Below are 26,636 nucleotides of genomic sequence, written 5' to 3'. Positions count from 1 at the left end.
CATATAGACGTAAAACGAATCAATCAATCAATCAATCAATCGGCGGCTATATATATGGCTCGCTAGCAGGCGCTAGGCGCTAAGCGAGAAATAACGAGCGAGACAAATACAAACAACCATTGATAAATAACAAATAAGACAAACCATCAGAAACATAAACAAACAACAATTAGCAAACAACAAACAAAGACAAACCGTCAGCTAGCGCTTGCTGGTAAGAACTGCAAGGAACGCGCTAGAAACCCGTGACAGGCGGTAAACCAACAGACAAGAACCAGCCTCATACGGAAAAGATGAAATGGACAATTTCGGCCGCACAACTCAAAACGGTACTTGAATTCGCTTAACAAACAAAAAGGTTCCAGAGTAGAGACGACATCAACCAGTAAAACCCTATCTTGTTCCTATTCTTCTACCTTTCCTTTGTCCTATCTCTGTTCCCCTTTCTCCTTATACTCTCAGATTGAATCGCCAATGTAAATTCCTAGCGTATTCCTTTGAATAGTCTATAGCCTACATATCGCTCAGGGCGATGGGTCAGGGTAAATAAATACAACTCAACTCAACTCAACTCAATCAATCTTCTCTCTACGCTTAGGCGAGCCTCATCATACCGTTTTACCACTACGCTAGAGTATTAAGATACCGTAATAACTCTAGTTTAGTAGGCAGAGGAGGGAGACGGGCAGCACAAGGAGTATATAGTATTAGCGGAAGGACGAGCTATAAAGATAGTAAAGGACTACGAGGTAGCGGGGCCCCGCAGAATAGCGGGACACGTAGAGGAGGCTATTATAAGATACGCAGAGCGGCCCGTAGCGGAGTATCAAGCATCAGATCGATCGTTTTAACGGTAGCGGTTCAGGTACGAGGCCGAATAAGTAACGAAGGTAGTAGCAGTTTATCTAAAGATAACGAGAGGTTCGGGGCTTCTCCAAAGGACGATATTTAGCGGGGTCTTAGCAGAAAATTAGAACTACGGGTACCCGTAGAGTCTCTAGTCAATCTAGCTACAACCTCCGCAGCTCCCGTAGCCCGCTCTACTAGTCGCTCGTTCGCTCGCTTATTTATACGCGGGCTAGCGCTCGTTCGCGAACCTTCGCCCGCCTCGTCCGCTCGCCCGTAGGCCCTCCCGCGCTCTCCCTCCGCAGTACCCTCCGCGTCCTCCTCCTACTTATCATCTACGTCCTTATCCGCTAAGCCCTCCAGCTCCACAAGCTCTCGCGGAGAGGCATCAACACGTACCTTAGGAGGTACGAGACGTCGTCGTCCTATCCGTATTTCGCAGCCGAAGAGTACTCTAAATAGTAAAGCGCTATATACCCTTCGCTAGTAGCTATTCCGCTATAGTATAATGTCTAGGCAGGCGTAGGCGAACCCGGGATAGCTATATACGATTCGGGCCCTCTTAAGCTTCCTTTTTACATCTCTATTCGCACTCTCAACCCAACCCCCCCCCCCCCTAGCTCTATAGGTAGCGAGGACGCCTATATATAAGGTCGATCCCGTAGTCGTTAAACAGCTATTAAATAATACCACAGAACTCAGTACCGTTATTAGTATATATTTACTTTAGCAAGCCGAATAGTTGTATCCAGCGTAGTAGTCCTACAGCTACTACTCCAGCGCTCTTATCCTTCAGGGGTATCAACATACAGTACTTAGAGTAGTAATCCCTAATATATAGTACGTATTTATCCTGCGTTACTAGCTCGCGGTGGTTCCTATAGTTAATTAGATCTATTTATACTCTCTCAAATACCTCTCTCGAGATAATTAGACGTAGTACCCGCGGAGCAGGCGGAGGCTACCTGGTTACAGTATAGACGCGGTAGAGACGAAGCAGCCACCTTACATCAGCGCTAGTAAGCCCGTAGTACTGCGGTTATAGATCCTTAAACGTAACTTCTTTTACTACAACACTATATCAGCATAAATATCAGTATCAGAACGGCGAACGCACCTAAATAGCCGTAACTAAGATAAACGTCTCGAATGACGTTAAAAACTTCGTACGTCCTTAACACCTTCCTCTCTATAGTTCGTTGTAGGCCTCCTGTAGAGGCCTGATTTGCCACCTTCTCCATAATAGTAGAGATATCTGTTAAAGGTGTTGCGGCGTTTCTCCTCCTCATCACCTACTAGGTATCTCCCAAGGAACCATAAGCTGTATTCATAATATTTACCATCACTAAAGTGATAGCCCTCAGGGGCAGCCTTAATATACGCATTGAACGAAGTTCTTGCGGCATCACTAAATGCTGGCACAGCTCGCTAAAGGTTAAGGGGACGCGGGGGCAGAGGGTCAACACCATCAGCTACGAGAGGACGCTCTATAGTAGCAGGAGCAGGAGCAGGAGCAGTAGCAGGTTCTACTTCATACTCTGCCTCACGCTCTATAGCAGCAGCACGGGCAACAGCACGCTCTGCCTCAGCACGAGCAGCAGCAGCACGAGCAGCAGCAGAGCGCGCGGGGTTAACGGAGGACGAAGAAGATATGATTTGATTAATCTAAATTAGTGCTTAGTAAATTGAACAAGGCGTTGAAGTTCAGTGACCTGCTAGAGCATCCGCAAGCCCGTTTTATAGGCGAAAAACAGCCTCCTACAATGCATAAACGCGTGTTTAGTCTTTTGCTTTTTGTGAAGTCGAACCAGGCATGATATTATATAAATATCGGGCCACCATGCCGTTGCAGTAGCTGCTGCAGGCGCAGGTCGGTGTTGAGCCTTTATATAGAGGCGACAAGGATTGCTTCAGGGGGACGAGTCAGTAGGGACACGTGAATCACGCCACAACACCACATCAGGGCCCTGATATAGCCAATCAAACACGGCCCATTCCGTGCGTGTCTAATTGGCTGAATCAGGGCCCTGATTAGCTGGCGGGCCTGTTTCGTCCAACACCCGTTCTAATATTTACCTAGAGCTACTAAGGAATCCTGCCCTGGGTTCCTTAGGGTATATAGGTTAGAATTCCTAAACCCTTAGTAGCTTTAAAGTAATAGCAAGTAAATAAACCTTATAAAGTTACTAGATATATCGTAGCTGCGAATAAGAAAGGAGATTTTTCTCTAAATTCTCTACTTTAGAAATAGCTATCTACGTACAGAAGCTATACGCAACACCTAGAACCGTCTTTACCATTACCTCTACCGATTTAACATCGACCCATTCTTCCTTTGCATGTAGTCCATGTCCGTAGGGACCGAAAATAACTACAGGTATCTGTTTCCCAGCGAGAAGAGCACAGTCCGTCCAAAAGGGTTCTACACGGAGCGCTGGTGCTTCACCAGTCTGGTACTTTGCATGTTGAGCGACAAGCGAAACGAACGCATGTTCTGGCTGAATCTCAAACGTAGGACGGGAGAACATGACTTCCAGTTTGTACGAGAAGCCGGAAACGCCCTTCGAAATGCGATTCAAAATACACTCGACCTCTTCGCGGACAGACATAGGCGTTTCCCCTGTGACTGTCCGTCTCTCCAGCACGATAGTGCATTGGGCGGGGTAAGAAGACGCCTCTTCGCCTCCCTTAATGAGCGAAGCGTGGACACTGCCCGTTCCCAGTGCTGACTGCTGAGGACTTGCTTGAAGCTCTTGAGCATACTTGTCCAATTCAACCAAGAAATACCCCGCTTTGGAAATAGCGTCAACCCCAAGCCCAGGCTGCGACCCATGGCAAGCGACCCCTATGATGTCAACTTGCAGCCAAACAAAACCTTTGTGGGCGAAGACAATGTCCAGGTTACTAGGCTCGCCCACGATAGCGGCATCAGCCCGCCAACCAGCCTGCAATACTTGCTCGGTGCCGATGCTCAAGTCTTCCTCATCAGCCACGCCAGTGAAGATGACATCGCCCCGAAGCCCAGCGCGCTTCGCTTCCACGAGGATGGCAAGGAATGCAGCTACACTACCCTTCATGTCTGCAGACCCGCGACCGTAAAGTTTACCATCCTTGATGTGTCCGCTCAGAGCATCTCCATCGTAGCCAGCAAGCGTGACAGTGTCAATATGCCCATTGAGCATAAGGCTCTTGCCTCCACCGCTTCCTCTTACCACACCGACCACGGATGGACGGCCGGGAACCTGCTCGATCCAATGGGTTTCAATATCGCGATGTTCCAACCAAGCCGCGATGTATCTTGCAACTGCGGTCTCGCCTGGACCGGGAGTTACTCCGCCGGAAGGGCTTGCAGAATTGATCTGGACAAGTGTCTGAGCGATGGATGCAGCGTCGTCACTGGACACGCTCTTCGGGATATCGTAGGCACGGCTACCCTCGGTGCAGAGCAAGACCACCACCGAGCCTGAGTGAAGCCCGAGAGTTGATTTGTCGGTGGGGCTAAGGCGGCGAAGGGAAGCCAACGATGCTGCGCCACAAGGGCCGGCGGAAACGCCTTTAGAGCCAAGGTAAACCGTCGCAGTGTGAGCTTCGTGGTCAGAAACAGTCGAGCTGGCATCGACTCCAGAAGACAGAATTGGCCAAGCGATGCTGGAGACGGTCCCGCAGTCCATGCCTGCCATGATAGTAGGGATTGTTTGCAAAGGCGTGGCGGTGCCTTTTTCCAGGCTCTTCCAAAGACATGCCGCGGTATCCGGTTCGACTGTGAGGACGGAGGTGGAGCGACCCGGGTTTTTGTAGTGCGACACGACTGCTTGTGCAAAGGAGCCAACACCGACAGGTGTAATAACAAGATCAGGTTGAAGACCGTTCAGTTGGATGTCGATTTCTCGCATCATCGTCGAGTAGCCTTGGACAATCCACTAGATAATGGTTAAATTTAAATATCAAAAGTATTGTAGGGGCCCGGACATACACTGGGGACGTCTTCGTATCCTTCGAACGCCGTGTCTTGTATCATAATGCCTCCGTTTTCTTCACACTGTGCGAAAGCGGTGGTGACAGCGTCATCATAACTGCCAGGGACCACTGTTAGACGGGCGCCCTCGTCAGTAATCAGTCGAATTGTATCAGGATGCATATCCTGAGGGACAAATATTCTGACTGTGAGCCCAAGTAGGCTACCGACTCGAGCGACAGCACGTCCGTGATTGCCTGCCGTGGCAGCGTGCACGGTCGTAGGATCGGCTTTAGCCGCTTCTTTGACTTGGGTGATGCTGCTATCCAAAGGTAGCTTGAGATTCTTTGTGACGGCCCTGAATGCTCCCCAAGAAGCTCCGAGGCTCTTGAAAGACGGCAAACCCAAGCGGTTACTTTCCTCTTTCAGGTAAACAGCGCCCACCCCAAGCTCTCTTGCCACCTCGTGAAGAGATACAAGCCTCGTTGGAGTGTATTCGGGAAGGCTTTGATGGAATGCATCGACAAGGTCAGTGGGCTCTCCGGGTGGTGTGACCCAAGCTCGAGCGGAAGGGTTGAAGTGAAGGGATCGACGAGACGAGGCCATGTTGATGAAAGTTCAAAGGATGTTCACAACAATTGACGACTTGGAAGATGGATGGGATGAGCTTTTGTTCAGGAGGTGGGAGAGAATACTCATCGCGTAACGGCGCCTTCTGACAGAAAAGCATTTCTCATCAGTGCTCCGCCCTTTGACAAGAGCGATTTCGGCGCGGTCGAATAGCCTAATGCGGTTGTTATTAGGCAATTACGAGAGATGATAAACCTTGATTCTTGCAAGCATTATCTTGTGACTTGGGATGGTGGTCGAATCGCCGAATCGGGGAATGTCGCGATGTTGACTTTTAGTCTCTTCGTCCACAGTGGTCGCCGTGGGTTGTGCAAACAGCGCCAGCTGTGTAATTGAGTGCGCGCTGTCGAGCTCGACTCGCGATACAGTCAGCTACAAATTTTCACGTTTGTTGCGGTCAACCGGATTGCTATACCTCTCGTGTGGCCTTTATTCGGCATACAAACGCCGTTATGCCTCTCGTGTGGCCTATTCTCGGCACCACGAACACCACCACCAGGAGAAGCCAAAATCGCCCGACGGCCCCTGAAATTAACTGCGGGTTCGAAGCGTGGCCTTCATCGCAGCATGCGCTGTCATCCCAACGCTAAATGCCGTATGTCTGTCGTCGGCTTTAAATGCCATCCGTCTCTCTTTAGTGACCCTGTGCCTCGGTGTACAAGTGTGTCCACGAAAGCTCGCAACAATTCCATATTCATTGGACTACAGAGCTAACCGCCGCTTAGTCTTGCGAGACAATCCTTTAGAACTGTTACGTACACTCGTAGACGCCAGGATGCCATTTCGTGAACTATTCTGCTAGTACGTCGTCGTGCCGTCCGCGGGAGACTTACCCGTATTCGTGACTGGCGGACCCACTCGGCCGTCGGCCGGAATCCACAGCACCCGGACTGGGGAAATGACGTGGTTTCCCGCTTTGTAATTGATCCTCCACCATCCATCGTGATAAATAGTGGCGACCTCCATGAAACACGGAGACGTCAAGAAATCCCTATTTCTCACCTCTTTTAAGGCGCAACAAAGTGAGTCTTGCATTCCGATCCAAACCCTCAGCCTCTCACGCTCACTCTTACTTAGAGAAGACCGCTAACTATTCAATTTATAGATCGGGTTCTCGCAAAATCCTGTACATACGAAACAGATTTCCAAAAATGGGTACCGTTGAAGAATTCGACGACAGCTATGTCGATGAGCCCGATTACCCGGAAGGAGGCTTTCGAGCGTGGCTTGTCGTTTTTGGTGCTTGGTGTGCCATGATTCCTTCTATGGGTATGCTTAACACAATTGGGGTCCTTCAAGCATGGGTTGAAGAAAATCAGCTTGAAAACTACTCAGAGTCTACCGTTGGTTGGATCTGTAGTGTCTACGCCTTTTTCTTGTATATTGGCGGAGCGCAAGTCGGTAAGAAACCTTTCTTTGTCACCTTTCTGTCACCTTTCTTTGTCACTGTGCTCGGAAAAGACTCTCTGCTAAAACATTCTTTCTCATAGGGTCTGTTTTCGATAAGTACGGAATAAAACCACTTGTTATTCCCGGCTCCATCGGAATTGTCGCATCGATTATGTGCTTAAGCGTAAGCCAAGGTATGTTGTTGACTCAAACTTGTCCGCTCATAACTTCCAAATACCGAGATCCTAACTGTATTCCTTGTTAGAGTATTACCAGTTTCTTCTCTCCTTTGGCGTACTAGGCGGCATCTCAGCTTGCCTATTGTTTACACCGAGCGTTTCCACTGTCGGACATTGGTTCTGCAAGCGCAGAGCTCTAGCAACAGGAATTGCATGCACGGCTGGCGGTATGGGCGGTATCTTCTTTCCGATAATCATACTCTACCTTGCGCCCCGCATCGGCTTCCCTTGGGCGATACGGGTCATTGGCTTCATCAGCGCTGGTATGTGCCTCATCGCGTGCCTTTTGCTCAAGACGCGCATCCCATCGAACAAGAAAGCCGGAGCGGCAATCGATCTAAAGGCACTACGCGATCCTCCGTACGCCGCTACAACGGTGGCAGTCTTCCTCATCGAGTTTGCCGTATTTATTCCACTCACATACATTTCCTCCTATGCGATCCACATGGGAGTCGAGCCGCAACGTTCATACCGCCTCATCACCTTGCTGAACGTCGGATCTGTCCCTGGCCGGGCATTGCCAGGCTACGTAGCCGATCGCTTCGGTCGCTTCAACGTCATGATCACGACCGCACTATTCTGCTGTATTTTCATATTCGGACTCTGGCTTACTTGCAACAATGAGGGCGCCGTCACATCCTTCGCAGTGCTCTTCGGCTTCTGGAGTGGTGCGGCTATCAGCCTAACTCCGGTCTGTATCGCGCAGGTCTGTCGCATCGAAGATTACGGGAAAAGGAATGGCACGACATTTTCTATAGCAAGTTTTGCTGCCTTGGTTGGAGTTCCAATTGCTGGTGCTATTTTGGGCGCTGATGGAGCCAATTACACTGGGCTTATAATTTTTGGTGGTGTATTATACGCTGCTGCATTTTTGGCATTCCTTACTGCAAGAGTAATCGCAGGGCCGCGAGAGCTGAAAGCGATTTACTAGAGAACACGTACCGTAGAGGCACTGGGTTAACTGTAACAAAGAACAAGCGACTCATCAATGACTCTCATGCTGCATACTTAATCAAGGTTGTAGTATATAGCTACGGCTATTGCTAGGTACCTTCTGTGGGTTTGCGTAGGGAAATGTTGGAAAAAACAGACGATTACACAAAGAAACAGTCGTTCGTCCGTATGCTGTAATGACCGTAGCATCTTGGATCCCACCGTATCAAATCTCCAATAACCTATATCCACGATTCCCAAGTCAACTTGAACAGTTTAGTCCTGCCCCTTAGGTACAGAATCCAGCGTGTTGGGCGATAACCTGCGCTTGAGGAACGCACGATATGCAAGGACAAACCTTCTCACGGTTAGAAAATCTAAAAACAGCAAGAAAGAACTCGAGGTTATACGAACAGTGCCAGAACCACCAACAGCGCACTCAGCCGCACCTTCCGTATCACCTCCGTTAAGGGCATTGACGACGCATGGAATAGTACCAATAACGCCGAGACATTGCAGGAGGTTACACTGGATCTCTGCCTGCCTCGGAACTAATAGCCAACATGGATAAGCTCCTGAATTACTCTTAAGGAAACAGGAATGGAGCAAGACGTACTAATCTCGGCTTTGTGGCCGGCGCTGTTAGGAGCGGCAATTGCAGAGGCAGCGAAAAAGGCAGCCATGAGGGGACCGGTAATGGTAGAGAACATCATTTTGGCGGATTGGATGGCGGGGAAGTAGATCTTTGTCAATAGATGTACTGCTTTTGACTCGGCGAATGGTTACTTGTGAAAGAACTGGGGAAGAGCAAATCCTGCTGGTTTATATAGATATCAAATTGAGCTGTCATCGTCGATGACCCTCCTACAGTTCTCATGGCGTTCTTGCATGCTATCCTCTTCGGGGAAGATGTTCACTAATGGCGCATCTGGGCTGAGGAGCATGGATCTTGAGGTAATACATAGCCGTCACGCTTTGTGCTGAGGAACTTGTGTTTATTCATTATAAGCTGACCGCGACTGGTTTCTTCGAAGTGCCACATGATCTCTAGCAGTAGTCAGAAAGGATAAAATCTGCGCTAGATAGTAGGTGCTCCAGTTTTGTTTGACTGGTGCAATCCAAACAATAAATCGGTACATGCAGAATAATATACTTATATCTTCGGGGCCCATTCTACAAAATAGCCAAATAAAGGCTTAAACATGTAACAGAATGTTGTAGTTGCCTATTTCTATGCTCAGGGTAATGTTTACCGCCAAGTTCTGTGATGCCAAATTCTGTGAAGTGGAATGGCACGAAAACTGGTAAGGATAGTGATTGGTAGCGTTCCAACGCTGCCAAAGTCAATCTGCATTGGCGTAGTAAACAAAAGCAAAAGAAAATCTCTAGCTCTTCAAACTAGTAAATATCACACGCCACCGTCTTTTCAGGCAGATATATTCTAAACTTATCTTTAAATTGGGGAGCCTTTAGAGTGTATAGCTCGCTAGTTAATCATTAACGACCTAATCAATTGGTGTGGATTCTAAAACTGTACTTTTTCCGGCTGGATAGTATATAGTCTTTGATCCTCACATTTGAATTATATTAGCAGAGGAAAATCGATGGGGGGTCGATCTAGATTCGGTTTGCAGCACTTTCTGAATCTTTATGACGTGAGGTAAAGCCCCTACAGCCACATTTGCCGTTAGGAGACAAGTCAATGTCTAAAATAATCCAAAATCTCGCCGAAAGACATTTACCTACGTAAGATATTGGTGCTTTGCACCAGCTGAGCCTAACTACTGCATATACCTTGCTTCTTTTCGGTTCTCTCGGAACCTCTGCTTGCCTCAAGTCAATCTCGTAAAGAATTCTCAGGTAATTATCTTCCAGCAACCAACTTGTAGAATCATAATCGCTGTAAGGAAAGCATTTCAATTCACGTATATGTTCTACTGGCACACTAAACATGCATCGTTTACTGACCTGAGAACTATATCTATAGGAAAGAAAACCGAAGAGTTCGAGAGGGGAGCACATGCTACTAATTCCTTCGTGTTTTAAGCGCAAAAGTAACAGCTATGAGCAAGGCTAAGTGAGACAAAATGCCCTTAGGGAACTCCTCGACTTCTCAATGTTCTCAATGTGCCGCTAAGCCCGTAGTGTGCATCAAGAAAAACATTTTGCAAAATCATATGTTTCATGCACTCTATGGTTGCCCAGTACCCACTTAACCGATCGTGTGGTTCCATGCGAATACGGATGGCGCAATATCACATGCCACATCGGCTTGATCGGAAACCTACAAATCACTGAATGACAGATCCATGCGTTTCTCCCCGCATTCTTACTTGGCAATCAGATCTTTATGAAGTACACCGTTATTCACAAGTCGTTGTTAATCAGGGACAACTGAAATGAACAGGCACTGTGAGCATACTCTTCACTTATTAGTCTAACAAGTATAAACTGGTTAGATTTGAAGTAGAAGCTCCGCCTTTCTTCTGTGTACTACTGCACAGTGATACCTCCAGGTCATGTCACCAAACCTCCCGCGACCCGATGTGGAGAAGCAACATGGGGGTCCATCTCAACGAAGCCTGTTTATATTTGTATTTATATTTTTTGAAAGCAAGAACCCTGCACGAATATCAAACAGCATGTACTATCACTGACACGAGAAGAAATTCGTAACTGGCTGTAATTAGTGAGTGCCATGATAACTTGCCTATCCCATGCTGCATACTGAATTTGAAATTCGTTCTTAGATCCAGTCGAACAAAAGCTTTACGTCGACAAAATAAAAACAGTTGCTCAAGTACTAATCGGTATGTCTGACTACGCAAGGTGTAAGTCCAGCATTAAACTTGATATGTGCTGTGTTGAATATGTAGTCCTGCTATTTCCATCTCAATATCGAGGAAGTAGCACAGCCGCGGACGTAGTTTCACTCCGGAATGAAGAGCCGGGCTGACGAAACCCATTGATTGCTTTGCCTAAGGAACTAGCCGACGACCGTTAGTCTAGAGAAGAAGAAGATAGCCAAAGCTAATGTTGCACGATGCTCTCCAGATTGGGAATGCCGTAGCGAAATTTGTGACAAAATTGGTAACGCGGAAAGTCGTGGTTGGGAGAACCCAGTACAAAGTCATGTGGAGTCAAATAGGCAAATGCAGGCTACGATACACATGTCGCCGAAGTTCTTAGTTCGGTGGGTGAATCCAATTAGAGACCATGTTCGGCGTTTAGGGGATAATAAATGGTTGCCATCCGGAGTTCTCCACATTTTAGAAGCGGGAAGGCGTTTCGGTAAGCCCTCTAAGATCTTACAACCTACAGCTAGAGTTACAACTTGCGAGTGGCTGTTTTATCTTATTCCTCGACAAAAAAGTCTTTGCGAAGTTTATTCATATTTCAGCTGACAAGTTTATTAGGCGGAAACTGTCGCGGGGGACAGGTAGGTAGACTTCACCGGACGCGGCTCGGGTGTTGGTGGCACAGCGCCAGAACTCTAAAAGGAAAGATTATGTAGCCAAAGGCAGCCTGAAGACACATGCACCCACCTCCTCCCGATATTTCTTGCAGGCACAATCTATTTGACACTTTCCTGCATTAGCTCCGCTGAATTAAAAGACTAGGCAGGCCCAGAACACGTTGCCGGTCAGCTCGGGTAAGCTGAAGGTCGCGTGAACCTGGCTCGCGGGCGAAACCATGTCATCCGAATTTCTTTTTGCCTCGCTAAAATCAGATACGAGTGCGGTTCGGCGTTCGTTCCTCAAAGCCATCGTCCTAATCCTCTTTGGCTCGGTATGTTACACCTCGGAAACAAGCTTATTATATCATCAGTTGTTGATCAGTGCTTTGGATCATATTAGGTTCGCTCTCAGTGCCTACGAATTACTTGAGAGCAAGTACAGATATTGCCAGCCAATATATTTTGACTTTTATCTTCTCACGTCTTTAATCTTGGTTTAAGTCCATATCGTCGACATCGGTCATGGTACGCAAATAAAGATGGCGGGAATAGTGGCTGGTAGCGCCATGTGTGACTTTGATGCTGTATGTGGAAGGTCGTTAGGCTGGCTGCAGGACATGTTCACCCTGCATCTGGGGCTGAGAGCCTCTCCAGCCAGTGTTGTTGATTGCGTGAATGCCTTGACGTTGTGGCGCTTCACCCCGCAAAAAATTAATTAACTCTACGATAACGTCCCCGGGATCTCCAAAGCCGTAAGCGAATACCCCGCACACGATCGGGTCCGCTTAGATCTTATTGACTTTCACAATGTCTAAAATCACAATTTAATACCACCTTCTGCTTCGGAACCGCAGACATTGAGGCCGCTGGCTGTAACGTGCAGAAGCTTTATCCATGCAGCACTGGTCGGTCGCCTGATCCACTCCGTGTTGCTCACCGATTGCACTCCATCCTCTATGTGCTTTCTCAAGCTTGTCTCCAACTTCTGTCCGATGAGCAAGGCGTCCTCCCTTGTCACAGATGCCGTTTTCGGGTCGGGCGCCTCTTTCCCGTTCTTCAAGAAGCTCACGCATTCGGCAACATTTTTACGAAGTTCCGGGTTGCTTTGAAGCAGGAATACATACATATCATGGTATGGGAGCTTCTATTCTGGCATAATGTCGATGCCGCTATCTTCATTACTTTCTCAGAATGGTACGTCGAGTTCCGCCAGCGGGCCTTCAAATCGAGCACACCAGTCCATAAATCGTCCTTCTGTGTAAACTGATAGATACGGTTTTGTAGCAATGTGGAATTGCAATCAAAGTATATATGGCAGGCGTGGAGACGGCTATAAGCAGATTATCTCATGCTTGTCGTCCTACAGAACTATTATCTAACTTCGGTGTTCCATTTCGGCGCCTTCCGAAGACCGGATCCCTTGGATGTCTCACCATTGCTTTTCTTTCTTTGTATTTCATTACCTCCTTCCAGCCTCGGAATAGCTTCTGTCTGCCTCTCTGGAAACTTGCGCATGGTTTTAGTCCATCGTATTTTGGCGACTCTAAAATTAGTTCCAGCACGTTATTCGCGATTATCAGCGTACTGGAACAAGGTTTTCGAAGCCAGCTCTCATATTCTATCTCTCATATTGGCGCTTGGCAAATAATTTGGTCACACAGAAAAGTGCTTGGCCTTCTGCGCCGCGGGCGAGGAAAATGCATGGAGGTTCCACACAGCCATATTCTCGCGGGCCATGACGACAGAGCTGCGAGGGCAGAACAGCGCGGTTTGCGCCGCATAAGATGAGTTTCTTGCCCAGAAGATGCCTTCAGTTATTACAAAAAACCCTGGATTTGAAAATCCTCGTCCGAGGCCATCGTAGATTTTTAGTAAGTATTGCGGACTTCAGCCCTCTTGATATTTCCTCACTCATCACAATTATCTTAAAATTAAAGTTCACCTACAGACCGCTTAATAGGTCTGCTGGAGAAAGCCTTTGACTCTGAGCATCATCTTTTTAAATTGATGAACTGCTACTACGAAGGAGAAGAATCGGAGTGCTCTATAAGTCACTGTTGCTGCATAGTATAAGTTCATTCGGCATGCCAACAATCCGTAGTCGTAATCATAGCGTTTCAACTCGTCCAGTATCTGAAAAGCATCATGCATGAACAAAGTGGAGATCAAAAAACCCTTGCATACTTTGGCGGAGCTAAGTTGCGGATAGCTTCCCAACAGAAATGGTGGAATGTACCAGCCCGCGTAAAGCTTCCTTGGATTTCCGCGCGACATTTCCCGAGCATACGCAAACCGCATCATTTTCTAGATCCCACTGACTTGCTCATTCACTAAATAGGCACTGCTATTACACTAATTGCAAGAACAGTTGTCGAAATCGCAACAATGTTTCTGTTAGATTCAAAAGGGTCAGGATTTACCAAGGATCGAAGGAGAAGAGTCCGTAAGAATTGGATAGGTCACGATGGGACAGTTTGATTAAACTCCCCCAATCCACGTGGTTACTATTATCGAGGCATGACTGCCCCAAAGTATGTGGGCCGATATCCGACTAGGCAGCACGGTAAAGCACCATGTGCCTGTCCTATTGGTTGACCCGATGGACAAGATTAGAGATGCACCTCCCCTCGAGCTGTCCGCCGCAGTGATGTTTAAACGGCACTCTCTCTCGACCTCTTAGGTCTTATAAATGCCCGTCCAGCAGAACCAGGAATGTAAGACAAAGTCCTTCGAAGTATACATGCACCTTGCTGACATCTAGGTATATAAACACTCCGTCCCGTCTCTTCAGATTGCATTCCTCACTTACCAAGTCACCACACTGCCAGTCCAGTTCCGCGGCGCCCGGTAGGCTGTACCAGGCATGGCTCCTACCTACACTCTCCTCGGGCTGTTTCACCTGCTGTTGACCAGCTGCGAGGCATTCAGCCCATCCGCATCACCACCAAGTCTCGAAGACTTCGAGATCGGTACCCCTGAGCTCCAAAACTACTTCCGCCCACTGCAAGTCATCACCGGCGACGTGGAGCAAGACATCAAGCAGCCGGACTCGTACACCGTCTACGCCACCACGCTCAACAATAGCCAGCCGACCTACACGGTAAAGACCAACTGCGAAGACTGCGAGCCCAAGATCTCAAAATCGCTGCTGGACTTCCTGGTCGCGCAGTTCGACAAGCCCGACACTCCCGGCCCGGCGCCCGTCGACGCCGTCCCCGACATCCAGTCCGTCATCAACAGGGACAGCCGCAGCTCGTACTCCAGCGCCAAGTCGCAGGCCGACAGACTCCACGTGCACATCTCCACCAATGCAGCCGGGAACGCGTCGTCGTAAGCTCCCATATACAACACCCTTCCCACCCTTTCCTCCTCTTTCCATCCCTTAAACCCAGGTCCAACAACCCAACACACTAACCGCCCACAAGTGCAGCCACCGGCACCGGCACAGGCACCGACCCCAACGGCGCCTACGTCCCCTACTCGGGATCGGCGCAAAACGGACTCGCGCACAGCAAAGCCAGCGCGCAGCGCCACCAGGAGCAAGCGCAGAGCCTGATCAACAATGCGGCCGGGATACTCGGCTACGTCGTCGCGGGCATCGACTTACCCGGCAGCCTGGCTCCCTTGAGCACCGAGGCCAAGGCATCTTACCTGAGCGAGGGAAAGGCCGCCGGCGCTGTGGCGTGCGCATCCATTGCGCGGGGCGCTGCGGCCGAGGCGCGGAGCTCGGCCATCTATGTCTTCGAAAATAGTACTTCTGTCCGGGACAAGACTGACATGCAGAGCTTTGCTTACACATCTTGCGAGTCGGGTTTTCAGCCGCCCAAGCTCAGAGGCCGTGCAAACATAGATGTTAATGCTGGGCTTCAAAAACTCAGCAATGATGAACGCGGTGTTTCCTTCGGCGTTGTGAGGCCCTCCGGGGCTTATGTTGAGGCGCACTGTGGCGGGATCAAGAGTATGGATGTGGACCAAAGGCTCCATTACAAGTTCATTATCAACGGAGCGTTTGTTCGCGGGGACGGATTTCAAGGAACAATTCACGGCGAGAAGCTTGACTTGTTTAGGGCGCACTGCTTGTAGTCCTTGAAGGTTCGTCATTCAGTTACACGCTAAGATGTGGTTGTTCAATCATAGCACCAAAATCAATCTACTTGCCGTTTTTGACGACTGCGACCTGGCTCCTCACTGGTACGTTTTCTTCGCGACCAGGCTCGGGGAAACCTTGTACATCAACGCCCTTCCGGAACATGAGACAGTGAGTGGACCCTCCAAAATGGAACATCCCTATCTCATCGCCTTTCTTGACATGCTGGCCTTCCTTGACTGTGATCTCGCAGGTGGAAACTTCTGCCATACCGACTCCGAGGAATGCCATAAGTCCGATTGCCGGATTGTCGGCCTCAATGAAAATAATGGCGCGCGTCGCGGTGGCAGTAAGGTAACCTTGACAGGTGGTTTCTCCTCCCATATCGATCTTGTCGCCGGATTTGTTTGCCGGATCCCCAATGCCCTCAAACAGAGGTTCTGAGTAGTATGTGCCATCCTTGACGTAGGCTTTAGTGATCTTACCACTGACCGGTGCATGCCAGCGATGGTAGCTCAGTGCGGACAGGAAGGCTTGGTAGACAGTGCAACCATCAAACTTTAGTGCCAACTTGTCGTGAGCAAGCATGTCCAGGACAGAATATGGCTGGCCCTTGATCCAAAACTTGTCGCGCAACTTGCAGTTGTACTGACAGTCGTAAGGCTTAGACTCACAAGAGTTAGCAATGACGTTGTCGTCGTCCGGAGAAGCAACAGGTCGGACGCCTTCCTTGAATGTTCTTGTGAAAAAATTGTCCCAAGACTTGAAGCCATGGTAGGGCTTAGAAGGATCGCAATCGAATATGTCTTCAAAGTTGTGTGACTGGCTAGCCGCCTTGTTGGACACAGCGGTTAGGTCAGATTTTCCAGTGGTGCTGAACCAACCGCTCGAGCTCTCGTTTAAGGCCTGCTTAGCTGAATTCTCGGACTGCAGAAATTCTCCCCAGGCATTGAGTACTTTTTTCAACATGGCATTGACGTCGGGATCCATAAAGAGAGCGAAGCCGCTCGGCGTTCCCATGGGCCAGTCCAGGACTGCGTTGATAGGTAGGCCGACCATGCCCACTTTTTCCGACTTGTCATTCCAGTGGGGAGCAGTGGTCATCAGATGATTGAGAAGCTGGAGCATGTGAGGGTAGTCACGAATTTGCTTGGCGCCAGTTGGGTCCCGGGCATATGGTTTCTTGGTCGGGATCTGCTCAAACATGGATGACACTAGGCAGTAGACGCGGGAGTTGTTCTCAATCAAGTCCTGGAACTCCTTCAGGACAGGGTGCAAGTCTTTTGGGTTGCTGTCGACATGATCGATAATGCCACTCAGCCACTCTTTGTGCACCCGATGGTCGCCTGGCAGCCAATCACCGACCCTTGAAATGCATGTCAGATTTGGGTAGACGGCGGGAGTGGAAGAGGTGAAGCGAGCTTACCTGTGGAGGCGGTGCTCATGCGGAATGTCTTCCTCGCGCTTTCCATGCATGATTTGGAGAAAACGTGTCTACCCGGGTGTTGCTGTGACACAGTGAGGCTGAAGTAGATAGACGGATGGAAGGATTGCAGGTAGGTCTTACATGGCGCAGTAGTACCCGGCTCGGCGTGGGGTAAATGAAGGATGCGGTTGGTGACATGCCGGTTACGTCATAGTCTTGCCCACCTACCGTGCTTGGCAGCCACCGACGACGAATCTTCTCATCGCCGCTTGCAACCGGTAATGGGCACCGTCTGTCTACGTGTACTCGTAGACCTAGCCTTCCAGTATGACACTATGCTGTCGACATCACCTAACCTTTACCATTGCCGGGGGGATTTCCTTGACACCACGAAATCATCGTCCGGAGCCTCAATCCAACAAGACAACCAGAAAAACGCCACAATCTCCATACGCGCATCCCCAGGGGTTCGGTCGGTCCACGTTACTCGTAGCCGGTGCGGGGTCCGACATTGCGACAAGCCCATGCCGATCCTTCGCAAGTCGTACGCCGGAGCGATGCTTTTGAAGTACAGATAGAATTACAAGGCGTACAGCTAATGACACAAGACTACAGAATACAAGTATAATGAGATAGAGATACAGGATACAGAAATCCAGACAGAATACAACCCAACAAGATATTACAGCCCATCGTACAGCCCAACTCAAGACACAGGTACAGCAAACACGCAAACCAAAAAGCACGCGCAACACAATGACGAAGCACCCAACTCCTGGCCGATCCTGATGACCCACAGCCATACTATCCAACGAAAACATGAAACAAGCGCCACAAACCTCCAAAGCGCAAGGGAAGACAGAACAAGACTTATTCAATGGCCATTGACCAGGCGACCGTTAGGTACCGTGCCGTTGACGCCATTGGCTCTTTCCTTGCTGACCTCGAGGGCGAGGTCGCCAAAGGACATCTGGCGGTTGAGCTGCAGCCAGCGGAGCAGGTGCTCTGGCTTCTTCTTCTGCTGAACGTCGACAAACTCCCAGGTGCTCGGGGGCACGAAGAGACCGACCGTGTCGTGCGCGGGCGGAGCCTTGGTGCTCCACTTGTCGGAGGCATCCATGTTGGCCCATTGAGGCTCGTCGGAGAACTCCTCGATGACGTGCGCGATGAGATCCGTGTGGTTCTCAATCTCGTCGTCAAGCCAGCCGCCCTGGCGCCCGTAGATGCGCCTCATCAGCTCGACCTGGTGGAGGACTAGCTGGCTCGCAAGGTCCTCGGGCATCTGCTCGTCGGTCTCGTCAGACATCTCGGTGCGCACGATCTCCTCGTGGAGGTCCATGGCATCGTCGAGACGGTTGACGGTGACGTAGAGCGAGGAGAGAAGGTTGGTCATCTCAATAGTGACCTGGTCCAACAGACCCCAAGTGCGGCGCAAGTTGTAGCACATGCTCTCGCACAGGGAAATGGCAGCCCACTGCTTGTTGCGGCAGAACAGAACCTCCACGAGACGTCTGCCCACGGCAATGACGGTGGTCGCAGACCAAGAGGCTTGCACCAGACGGGAGTTCCAGAGCTGGGTGAGAAGCCACTGTAAAAAAACGTATTAGTATGATGGTTCAGAGGGGTTGGAATTGGGGCAAGCTCACCTCGAGATCGATGTAGTTCTTCTGCTCGCCCATCAGGCGAACAAGGTTGTTGAGCTCACTGGCCTGGAGCTGCACGAGGTCAATGTTCTGACTCTTGCAGGCAGCCAGCGTCTCGCGCAGGACAGTCGTCGACAGCTCGACCATCCTGGCCTGCAGCTTGAAGTCATTCGTCTTCGGCACTCCGAGACCGGCAAGGTACAGAGACAGCTTGAAGCTACTGGCAATGTTCTTGGGGTCCTTGAAGCCTCCACGCGAAGAAACAAACTGGTACAAGCACAGAGCAATCTCGTACGCTTGCACGAACTGCTCGCGCTCCAGCAGGGCGCGAACCTTGCTGGTGCCGGCGATGCATGCAACAACCGTCAGATCCTCGTGGTGGCTGTACCTGCTCAGCTCCTCCAGCACAGTGATCAAGAAAGCACGAGTGGCCTCGGGGCTAGTCTTGATGTTGGCGCCGGCTTGCTCGATGAAGAGGCCGTACAAGGCGTTCTCAACGGCAACGCACTGCTCAGCGCTTTGCTCCTTGCCCTTGAGGAAGGTGTAGAGACGAGCACCGTCGAACAGCTTGATTTCTGGGCTGATGTTCTTCTGGTTGAAGGACAGCTGGTACCGGTCATGCAAGATGCTCTCAGTGAGCAAGTCGGTCATGACGTCGGAGAAGCCTCCCTTGTTCTCCTCATCACGAAGCGTACCCTCAAAGGCAGCGACGAAGACGAGCGAGCGGCGGTCAACAGAGTCGGGAAGGGGGACGTTGTACTTGTGAGTAGCGCGGGTCTCCTTGGCGATAATCTGGCGGCGCAGCTCGCGCAACAAGGCCCATCCCTGCTCGGTGTACTTACAGGCGTTAAACGTCTTGGCGAGCGCAACAGCGGAGTCGAATAGCTTGGTGGAGTCCTTCTCAGTGGTGAGCACCTCGACCGTGGCGGACTGGAGCTGCTTGTTGGCGGCAGAGTGCAGTTCGGGCTTGTCAGACTTGCTGTACGCAGCAGCCAGCGCGGCCAGGGTAGCCAGAGTGACCTTGCCCGAAGGACCGTGCTGCTTCTTGTGCGCCTCGAACTGCTCCTTCCACAGCGTGACGGCCTTGTCAGTAGACTCGGGGGTAGTTTTAGCCTGGGCGGAGTAGAGCGCGGCAAGGTGGCGCTTGGCAGTCGCAATAATGGTGAGCTGGCTCGCCGACCTAGCCTTTTCAGGAGTCTCGTTGACTTTGGCAACCACGGTCTCGCAGATCTTGAGGGCCTCCTCGTGGTGCTCGGGGCTATTGCGGTAGACCTCCGCAAGCTGCAAGTTGGCGTGGATGGTGATGACGTGGTCGGGTCCATAGACCTCGTGGCAAGTGTCGCGGTACTCGATAGCGAGACGGCGAGTCTCCTCGCTGTCGACCTTGAGATGGGTGTCCAGGATGGTGACATAGCGCCTGTAGAGGACCTGAGCAGTCTCAGGGGTGATACCGTACTCCTTACCGTGCTTGGTGAACGTGGCCCAGAGGGAGGCATACACGACGCGAGCCTCCTGCCAGCGCTTCTGCTCATAGTAGATCTTGGAAAGCTTGAGCGAGGCAGGCAGGGACTCCTTGCTGAGCACGCCGGTGTTGTCCTTGAGGGCCTTGACCACCTCGAAGTAGTAACGGTCAGCTCCCTTGATGTGGTACTTGAGGCAAAGGTCACCCATGGTGTAGAGCGTCTTGATGGTCAGCGGGTTCCTAGATCCCAAAGCAGTGCGGTAGCTCTCAAGCAGCAGCTCGTGGATTTGGAGAATCTTGATGTACTGCTTGGTGCGCTCGTAGAAGGCGATCAAGTCGTTCGAAGTTTCGACGACAAGCTCATCCTGGATGCTGAGGCTGGAGCGGGCAGAGTGGAACAGGAAGGCATAGATCTTCTCCGCCTGCTCCGTCTGGTTGCTCTCAGTGTGGCACAGAGCGAGGCGGCGAGCAAGCTTGATGGCCTCGGCAGTGTAGGACTTGGGGAAGCCATACTTGCCCTCGATACCGAGGTTGGGCCAGAGCTTCAGGAGCGTCTTGTGCAGAACGTTGACCGCATCAGTCCAGCGGCCCTTGCTCATGTAGAACAGCGAAAGCTTCTCGCAGGTCTCCAGAGCAGTCTCCTTGCTCTCAGCAACCTCGCCGGGCTTGGGCGCCGCCGGAACCGTGTGAGCCGCGATAGCAGCTTCGACGACCTCGTCCATGATGCCATCGGCTTCTTCGTCTCCCTCATCATCGCTGATATCGATGTCGTCCTCGATGACGTCAGGACCAGCAACCGCGCGGGCCGCCTCCTTCTTCGCCTTCATGGACTCGGCCTTGCGCTGCACGGTATCAGCCAGAGCAACAGCAGTGGCAACAGCCTCAGCAGAGGTCTGCTTGCCGTTGCTCTTGAAGTGACCCCAGATGTTCTTGAAGACGCTGATGGCAGTCTCGAGGATACCCATAGCCGAAAGCTCCTCACCGACGTGCTTGAGTTGCTTAACAAGGCCGTCGCTCTTGTTGTCACGGTGCTGGTAGTCGAGCCAGACGCCGTGGAGGATGTTCTCAGCCTCAGCCTGGCGGTTGTGCCTCTTGAGGAAGTTCGCATACGCAAGACTGATCTGGACCTTGCGCTCGTGAGCATCCGCGGCAGCAGCGTGAGTACGGCAGTGATCGCTAAGGCCACGCCAGAGAGCAATGTAAAGCTCCTCGGCACGGACCAGATCCTGCTTCTCCTCGTAGGTCTCGGCCATGCGGAGAGTGATCTCAACACGGCGAATGTCGAAGATCTCCAGGTTCCTCTCAGCAGTCTCGAAGATAGGCTGAGTGTACTGAACAATATCCTCATGCCTGTCCTCCTTGACGAGAACGGTCCTGAGCTTAGCAGACGCGGTGTTAGCCTCGCGCGAGAATTCACCGTGCTGCTTGACGGTAGTCTGGTACATCTCGCGGTAGATGTCCTCAGCCTTCTCATTCTCCTGGATGTCCGTGTACAGCTGAGCAAGCTTAGTCTTGTACTTGGCAGCCAAGTCGCTGGCGGCACCCTGCTGCTGCTTGCCAGTGTCCACAATGTACCTGAGCATTTCCTCGCGGCGAGCGACGTCCTCAGTACGGGTCTTCTGCTCGATGCCCTCAGTGCAGTTCACCGAAGCAGCAGCGCAAGCGACCGCGAGGTCGTTGGACTTGCCGAGAACACTCTGGCCCAGCTTGGCAGCCTGGTGGTAGTACTTGCTGGCCTCGATAGGGCTCTTGCGCTTCTCGCACGACTGAGCAACGTTGATGGCGTTCTGCATGACAGCGCGGTTGTTCTCGCCAAGAGCGTTCTGACGGATGCGGAGAGCCAGGACGTGGAGATCGTTAACCTTGCTGGTCAGAGCCTGCTTATCCCAGCAGTTCTTCTCCAGGAGAGGAAGAACGGTGGAGTTGGGGAAGACGCTCTTCAGCTCAGGAGTAGCAGGCTGCGGCTGGCCTTCGGCAAAGAAGGGGGAAAGCTTGAAGTGCTTGACCCAGTTGCGAGCAGAGTACTCCAGCAGGGGGTTGGACTGGAAGAGGGAGGCAACTTCCTTGCGCGGCAGCTTGTCCAGGGAGGGCTCGGTGTTGCGCGTAACACAAACCTTGTTGTACAACAAAAGCCTGGTGGTGAGGTCGCGGTGGGCCTCGGCCGGGCTGAGCAGCTGCTTGCCTTCCTTGCTGAGGTTCAGCAAGTGCTGGCGCACAGACTCATTGCGGAAACGGACAGTCTTGTCCTGCACGGTGACCAGGGGGCCGCAAGAGCGCTGAATATCCTCGACGATATTCGTAGGCCTTGGCTGGTGAGTGCCCTTCTGGATGTTGAGCTCCAGCAGGGTCTGCACCTCGGCAGTGGTCAGCGGCCTGTCGGCAACCAGAAGCCAACCGAGCATAAGGCGGGCATCGCCCTTGAGAGAAAGCGTGCTGATGTGCTTGTCGAGAACCTCCGCAAGAGTGGAAGGAACTTGCTTGGCAGCGTTGAGCATGTCAGGCACGCTCGCCTCCTTCTGCATCAGCTGCAGAGTCATGTCGGTCCAGGTCAAGGAACCCTTGCTGCGCTGAGCAACTTCCTCAACCACCTCATCGATCTCATGCGGGTTGGTGAAGCCCCGAGTCTGGAGGAATGCGCGAGTGATGTGCTTGACATCCTCAGCCGTGCGCTCAGAATCCATAACGACCTGGCGCGTAGGCTTGGGGAAGGGAACAGCGAACGGCCGGGTCAGAACGATGACGCGGACATTCTTATTCTTGCTCGCAATGTCGTGCAGCCTCTCGAAAGCCTCCAGCTTGTCAACCTCCTCGCCCTGGAGGGCATCGAGGCCGTCAATGACGAGAACAATGTTCTTGCAAGGCTTGATGGCAGTCTCGAGGGTGTACCAAAGGGCATCCTCGGCGTCAGCCTCGCTGGTGGTGTTGGAGTCGAGCTCGAGCACGTTGGCAAGGCACCTGTAAAGGGCAACATTGCCAACGTTCTGGTCCAACAGTTGCACGAGCAGCTCCTTGATCAGGTTGATCTGCGTCGCAAGAGCAGGAGTCTGGGTGCTGATAGAAGCCCCAACGGCGGAGTAAGTCCTGCGGCTGACGGGCCTCTGCAGACGCTCCAAAATCCAACCGTGGAGGGCAGTCTTGCCGGCACCGGTTTCGGCACTGACGGTCAAGACACCGTCCCTGCTGCGGAAGAAGTCAATGAGACATCTGTCGAACCACTCGCAGGTGAACTCGGCGCGGGAGGCGCGAGCAGCTCCGCGCCTGGTAGACAGAGCCTGCAGGGTACGGTCCTGGGGCAGCAGCCACTGGCGGATAGACTCGATAGAGACTTGGATTTCTGTATTTTGTTAGTTTAATGTCATATTTTGACAAAGCGAGGGCATTACCAGTAATCTCTGGGGAGTGCTTCAGTTGGTAGGTCCACATGTGGTCGGTAATCCTGTCCCTGCGCAGGATAAACGACTCCATCTGAGAGCCAAAAGTTATGGTGAAGTCGACCGTGACCATCTCCGCCGACATGGTCCGGATGCTCTTCCGGTAGTGAACGGTAATCTCGACGACCAGGTTGACCATGTCGGCCAAAGCGAAGCTCATCTCCTGGCGAGTCTCAGGAATGGAGCGCAGAAGCCCGTAGTTCTTGATGTAGAAGCCAAAGATGAGGCCGTACTCGTGGAAAATGGAGAAAGCCCTCTCCATGGCTACGCCCTGGCTGGGGCCCAACTATCATCGCGTTAGTTCGAGATTTGTGCCTGAGGCATGTACGGCGACGACTTACCTGGAGAAGGAGCTGGAGGCATCCCAAGATGAGTTCTACGGCCTCCTTGCTGGAAGCAATGGTAGACTCAACCGCCTCCTCGAACAGGGAAAGGGTGATGGCGAAATCCTCAGCCCACTTGAGAATCTTGTCCCACCTGCTGCCCTTGGCGGGCATGCGCCTCAACCGCTCCGCACCAATGTAGTTGAGGAAGCCCTCAATGGCGAGGCCAGTGGCCAGCCATGCGTCATTCGACGACTTGATCTCCTCCTCCAATTTTATCCTGAGCGACCGCACAGCATCGTGGACAGTGGTGGACTGCCTGCTGCGGGGGGGAGGCGACTTATTCCGCACCGAGGCCTTGGCCTTGTTGAGCATGCCGAGGGTGGAGTCCTCTTGGGCTATCGTCGTGTCGGAGACGAGGGTTGCGGGGATAGAGTTGACCGACATCCTGTCTGGCTCGTTCTTGGCAGAAGGCACAGAGGTGGTTCTCTTGGGGGTGGGTTGGGAGGGCTTTTGCTGAGGTCGGGGGTTGCTGGTGGGGGCGGGCGCGCTTTTATGGTGCGCCTTCTTGAGGTTGCTGAGGATAGACATGTCGGGGTCGGTGGAGTGCGAGGACTGCGTGTCCGAGAGGTCCTCGTTGGCGGAGCGTGAAACAAGAGATGGGGTGCTTGTCACGCTTCCTGCAGGGAGAGAGCCAGTGTTAACTGCATGGAACAAATCTAGAGCTTTCGGTTGCATAGCCCTACCCTCTTCTCCGGCACCACGTAGGCCCAGTGCGCCCAACACATCGGCAACGCCCTTCCGAACGCGGTGCTTCCGGCGCCCAGGCAGCGAAAGGGTCTTCGTGTCTCTGGCCTTAGGGTGCATTGGTCACTGCTGATCACTCCGCTTTGGAGCCGAGGTATTGGTTTCTTTGAGGGAGAGACTGAGGGTGAGTAGACGTGGTTTGTTGGGGGAGGCCGGATGCGAGCTGCGAGGCGCGAGATATACGGTTCGTTCATTCACGCCGGAACGTCATCTTGGGCCTCATTTCGCCAAACGGTCATACGAATAGGAGCACGATCATACAGGTCGGGGACAGAGATTGGTGTGAGTTGCATGACTAACGGCCCTTGCGACGAAAAGCAAGACGATCCGGCCAGAGGGACGCGGTGGATCGCTCGGCTAGTCATGGAGGGCGGTGCCTTCGTATGGCCACACGCCGGGCGTCTGGTCGGCCGGCGCTGGGCAGCGGTGCGCGCAGCAGGGCCAATGGCCGCCAGCGCAGAAGATGCAGGCTGATCTCATGTCGGGCACGGGCGCACGGTGATATGGCGATGGCATTGGCCGGTGGGCGCAGGCGACAGTTAGGGTGGTAGTGGTGGTGAGAAAAAAGATGCTATAGTGAGAATTAGCGTGGAGGTCGAGCGGTGAGAGAGAGGCTCGGCGTGTGGGCCGGCCCGGGGCTCCGTTTAACTCGATGAGGACGGGCACAGGCGGCCCCACGCGAGGCCCGGCCAGCGCAACGACCAAACGTCCCCGCCCACCAGGACCACCGGCTGCCCGAGTCCTCCCCCCTCGTCCACTGGTCCCCTTCCGCTTCTGCGCACGCGATTCCGCCCCCGGCGACGGCGCAGCCCCTGGGCAATGCGACGTGGTGATAGCTGGTGGTAAACTAGCCTCGGCCACGCCGCCACCGTTGCGCTCTTCCTCCCGCACCACCACTACCATCACCACTACCACCACCGGCCGCCGTTTCAAGCCACCGCCATTGCGGCTCCCTTCTCCCTCTTTCATTCGACGCCTACGCCGGTCCAGCCAAAGCCACGCGGCCGACGCGTCGCAGCTGAAAGACATGGACGCACGGCTGCCACACTCTCTTCATGCACCCTATCGGCCCTTTGACGCCCAGCCGCGTGGGACGAGAGCATCGCCATCCACTTTCATAACACCCTCCCCTGAACGGCCTGCCCGCGACGGGAACTCTCTGGCAGATCTCCAGCCGTAGTCCGGAAGCGGCCGACCGTGCCAATATTGGACCCCGGCAGTGGTGAGACACCTCATTTTGCAGCTCGTATCAGTGTTCTTCTTGTCCTCTTTGGTCGTTTTTTTGCCGTTCAATTGCCCAAAAATGGGCCGTCAAGATATCCGTTGCGGGCCGACGTCGAGCGGCTCAGACCCAGAGGGCATGATTGTCTGCGCTATGCGACACTGCCTCCGCCAAAATCCTAACAATAGCAGTCTGTGGAACGTGCCCGCTTGCTTGAGAGGCTGAGAGGGTATCCGCAATCACGCGGCCGACTAGGCCTCCATGGCTACCTGCAGCAGCAATTTCTTCCCGCGCCTCCTACCCGTGTCTCACACCCTGTCTATCCCGTGCTCTTGAGACGCTTCTGCAGCATATCCCCTACTAGGAAGCAATCTTCTGCATCAGATGCCGTAGCGTGAGCCGTTGACGCCCAAGCTACCATCCTTCATGTCTCGCGAGAGATCGCCGAGACCGATACCGAGAGCTTGGTCTATCCGATATGGCTGCAAGAAAGTGGACACTGTGGATTTGCAGTAATGGGCATTTACTTGCATGCAGTGGCGAAGTCGAATCTTCGTGCAAGTGGGGTGCATTGCTTACATGAAGTTCATGCACACCCTGATGGACCCGCCGAGCCGCTGTCGGCCGGCGGCTCGCCGAAGACCAGGAACCACTCAAATCGGCCTGAGGAACCCTTCTCTTACCTTCTGGAAGTCCCGGCGTGGAGGTAAGAGTCGGTCAGAATGTCCTTTCACGGCAGAAATCCCGCGGGCCCGCATTCTTTTGTGCGGTGGGTAACTTGCGCAA

At 52.3% G+C, this 26,636-nt stretch overlaps 8 protein-coding genes across 8 annotated transcripts; 2 read left to right on the top strand and 6 right to left on the bottom strand.

Moving 5' to 3' along the window:
* Positions 1-3,101: 3,101 nt before the first annotated feature.
* Positions 3,102-5,733, bottom strand: K452DRAFT_273629 (uncharacterized protein; the record flags this gene model as incomplete). The annotated part of the gene is made up of 2 exons (XM_033539153.1): positions 4,820-5,733; positions 3,102-4,766 (listed from the first exon to the last, which is right to left on the bottom strand). Exons 1-2 carry the CDS (start codon positions 5,405-5,407, stop codon positions 3,102-3,104), a joined length of 2,253 nt encoding a protein of 750 aa, XP_033396516.1. The 5' UTR covers positions 5,408-5,733.
* Positions 5,734-6,582: 849 nt separating this feature from the next.
* On the top strand, positions 6,583-8,015 carry K452DRAFT_359792 (uncharacterized protein; the record flags this gene model as incomplete). Its single annotated transcript, XM_033546299.1, has 3 exons — positions 6,583-6,832; positions 6,922-7,014; positions 7,086-8,015. 3 exons carry the CDS (start codon positions 6,583-6,585, stop codon positions 7,988-7,990), a joined length of 1,248 nt encoding a protein of 415 aa, XP_033396515.1. The 3' UTR covers positions 7,991-8,015.
* Positions 8,016-8,268: 253 nt separating this feature from the next.
* K452DRAFT_309896 (uncharacterized protein) lies at positions 8,269-8,705 on the bottom strand (the record flags this gene model as incomplete). Its single annotated transcript, XM_033543285.1, has 2 exons — positions 8,269-8,543; positions 8,609-8,705. The coding sequence occupies 2 exons, from the start codon at positions 8,703-8,705 to the stop codon at positions 8,269-8,271; spliced, it is 372 nt and encodes a 123-aa protein (XP_033396514.1).
* A 3,561-nt stretch (positions 8,706-12,266) lies between these two features.
* On the bottom strand, positions 12,267-12,575 carry K452DRAFT_309895 (uncharacterized protein; the record flags this gene model as incomplete). Its single annotated transcript, XM_033543284.1, has 1 exon — positions 12,267-12,575. One exon carries the CDS (start codon positions 12,573-12,575, stop codon positions 12,267-12,269), a length of 309 nt encoding a protein of 102 aa, XP_033396513.1.
* Positions 12,576-14,312: 1,737 nt separating this feature from the next.
* Positions 14,313-15,532, top strand: K452DRAFT_309894 (uncharacterized protein; the record flags this gene model as incomplete). The annotated part of the gene is made up of 2 exons (XM_033543283.1): positions 14,313-14,779; positions 14,875-15,532. The coding sequence occupies 2 exons, from the start codon at positions 14,313-14,315 to the stop codon at positions 15,530-15,532; spliced, it is 1,125 nt and encodes a 374-aa protein (XP_033396512.1).
* A 2-nt stretch (positions 15,533-15,534) lies between these two features.
* K452DRAFT_273624 (uncharacterized protein) lies at positions 15,535-17,075 on the bottom strand. Its single transcript, XM_033539152.1, has 2 exons — positions 16,963-17,075; positions 15,535-16,902 (listed from the first exon to the last, which is right to left on the bottom strand). Exons 1-2 carry the CDS (start codon positions 17,010-17,012, stop codon positions 15,600-15,602), a joined length of 1,353 nt encoding a protein of 450 aa, XP_033396511.1. The 5' UTR covers positions 17,013-17,075; the 3' UTR covers positions 15,535-15,599.
* A 1,418-nt stretch (positions 17,076-18,493) lies between these two features.
* On the bottom strand, positions 18,494-24,836 carry K452DRAFT_51263 (uncharacterized protein). The gene is made up of 3 exons (XM_033546777.1): positions 23,840-24,836; positions 23,451-23,784; positions 18,494-23,401 (listed from the first exon to the last, which is right to left on the bottom strand). The coding sequence occupies exons 1-3, from the start codon at positions 24,686-24,688 to the stop codon at positions 18,579-18,581; spliced, it is 6,006 nt and encodes a 2,001-aa protein (XP_033396510.1). The 5' UTR covers positions 24,689-24,836; the 3' UTR covers positions 18,494-18,578.
* K452DRAFT_51251 (uncharacterized protein) lies at positions 24,837-25,960 on the bottom strand. The gene has a single exon (XM_033546776.1). The coding sequence runs from the start codon at positions 25,655-25,657 to the stop codon at positions 24,986-24,988; it is 672 nt and encodes a 223-aa protein (XP_033396509.1). The 5' UTR covers positions 25,658-25,960; the 3' UTR covers positions 24,837-24,985.
* Positions 25,961-26,636: the final 676 nt, after the last annotated feature.

This window comes from Aplosporella prunicola (genome assembly GCF_010093885.1).
Source record: "Aplosporella prunicola CBS 121167 unplaced genomic scaffold K452scaffold_16, whole genome shotgun sequence".
Lineage (NCBI taxonomy): Eukaryota > Fungi > Ascomycota > Dothideomycetes > Botryosphaeriales > Aplosporellaceae > Aplosporella > Aplosporella prunicola.
This window is presented reverse-complemented; position numbering and strand designations above follow the sequence as displayed.

Coding starts and splice junctions, on each gene's coding strand:
- K452DRAFT_273624 (XM_033539152.1), bottom strand. CDS start 17,012: ATGCATGGAAAGCGCGAGGAAGACATTCCGCATGAGCACCGCCTCCAC. Junction 16,903..16,962: donor CATGAGCACCGCCTCCACAG/GTAAGCTCGCTT, acceptor ATGCATTTCAAG/GGTCGGTGATTGGCTGCCAG.
- K452DRAFT_51263 (XM_033546777.1), bottom strand. CDS start 24,688: ATGCACCCTAAGGCCAGAGACACGAAGACCCTTTCGCTGCCTGGGCGC. Junction 23,785..23,839: donor GCCTCCAGCTCCTTCTCCAG/GTAAGTCGTCGC, acceptor ACGCGATGATAG/TTGGGCCCCAGCCAGGGCGT. Junction 23,402..23,450: donor GCACTCCCCAGAGATTACTG/GTAATGCCCTCG, acceptor AACAAAATACAG/AAATCCAAGTCTCTATCGAG.
- K452DRAFT_51251 (XM_033546776.1), bottom strand. CDS start 25,657: ATGTCTTTCAGCTGCGACGCGTCGGCCGCGTGGCTTTGGCTGGACCGG.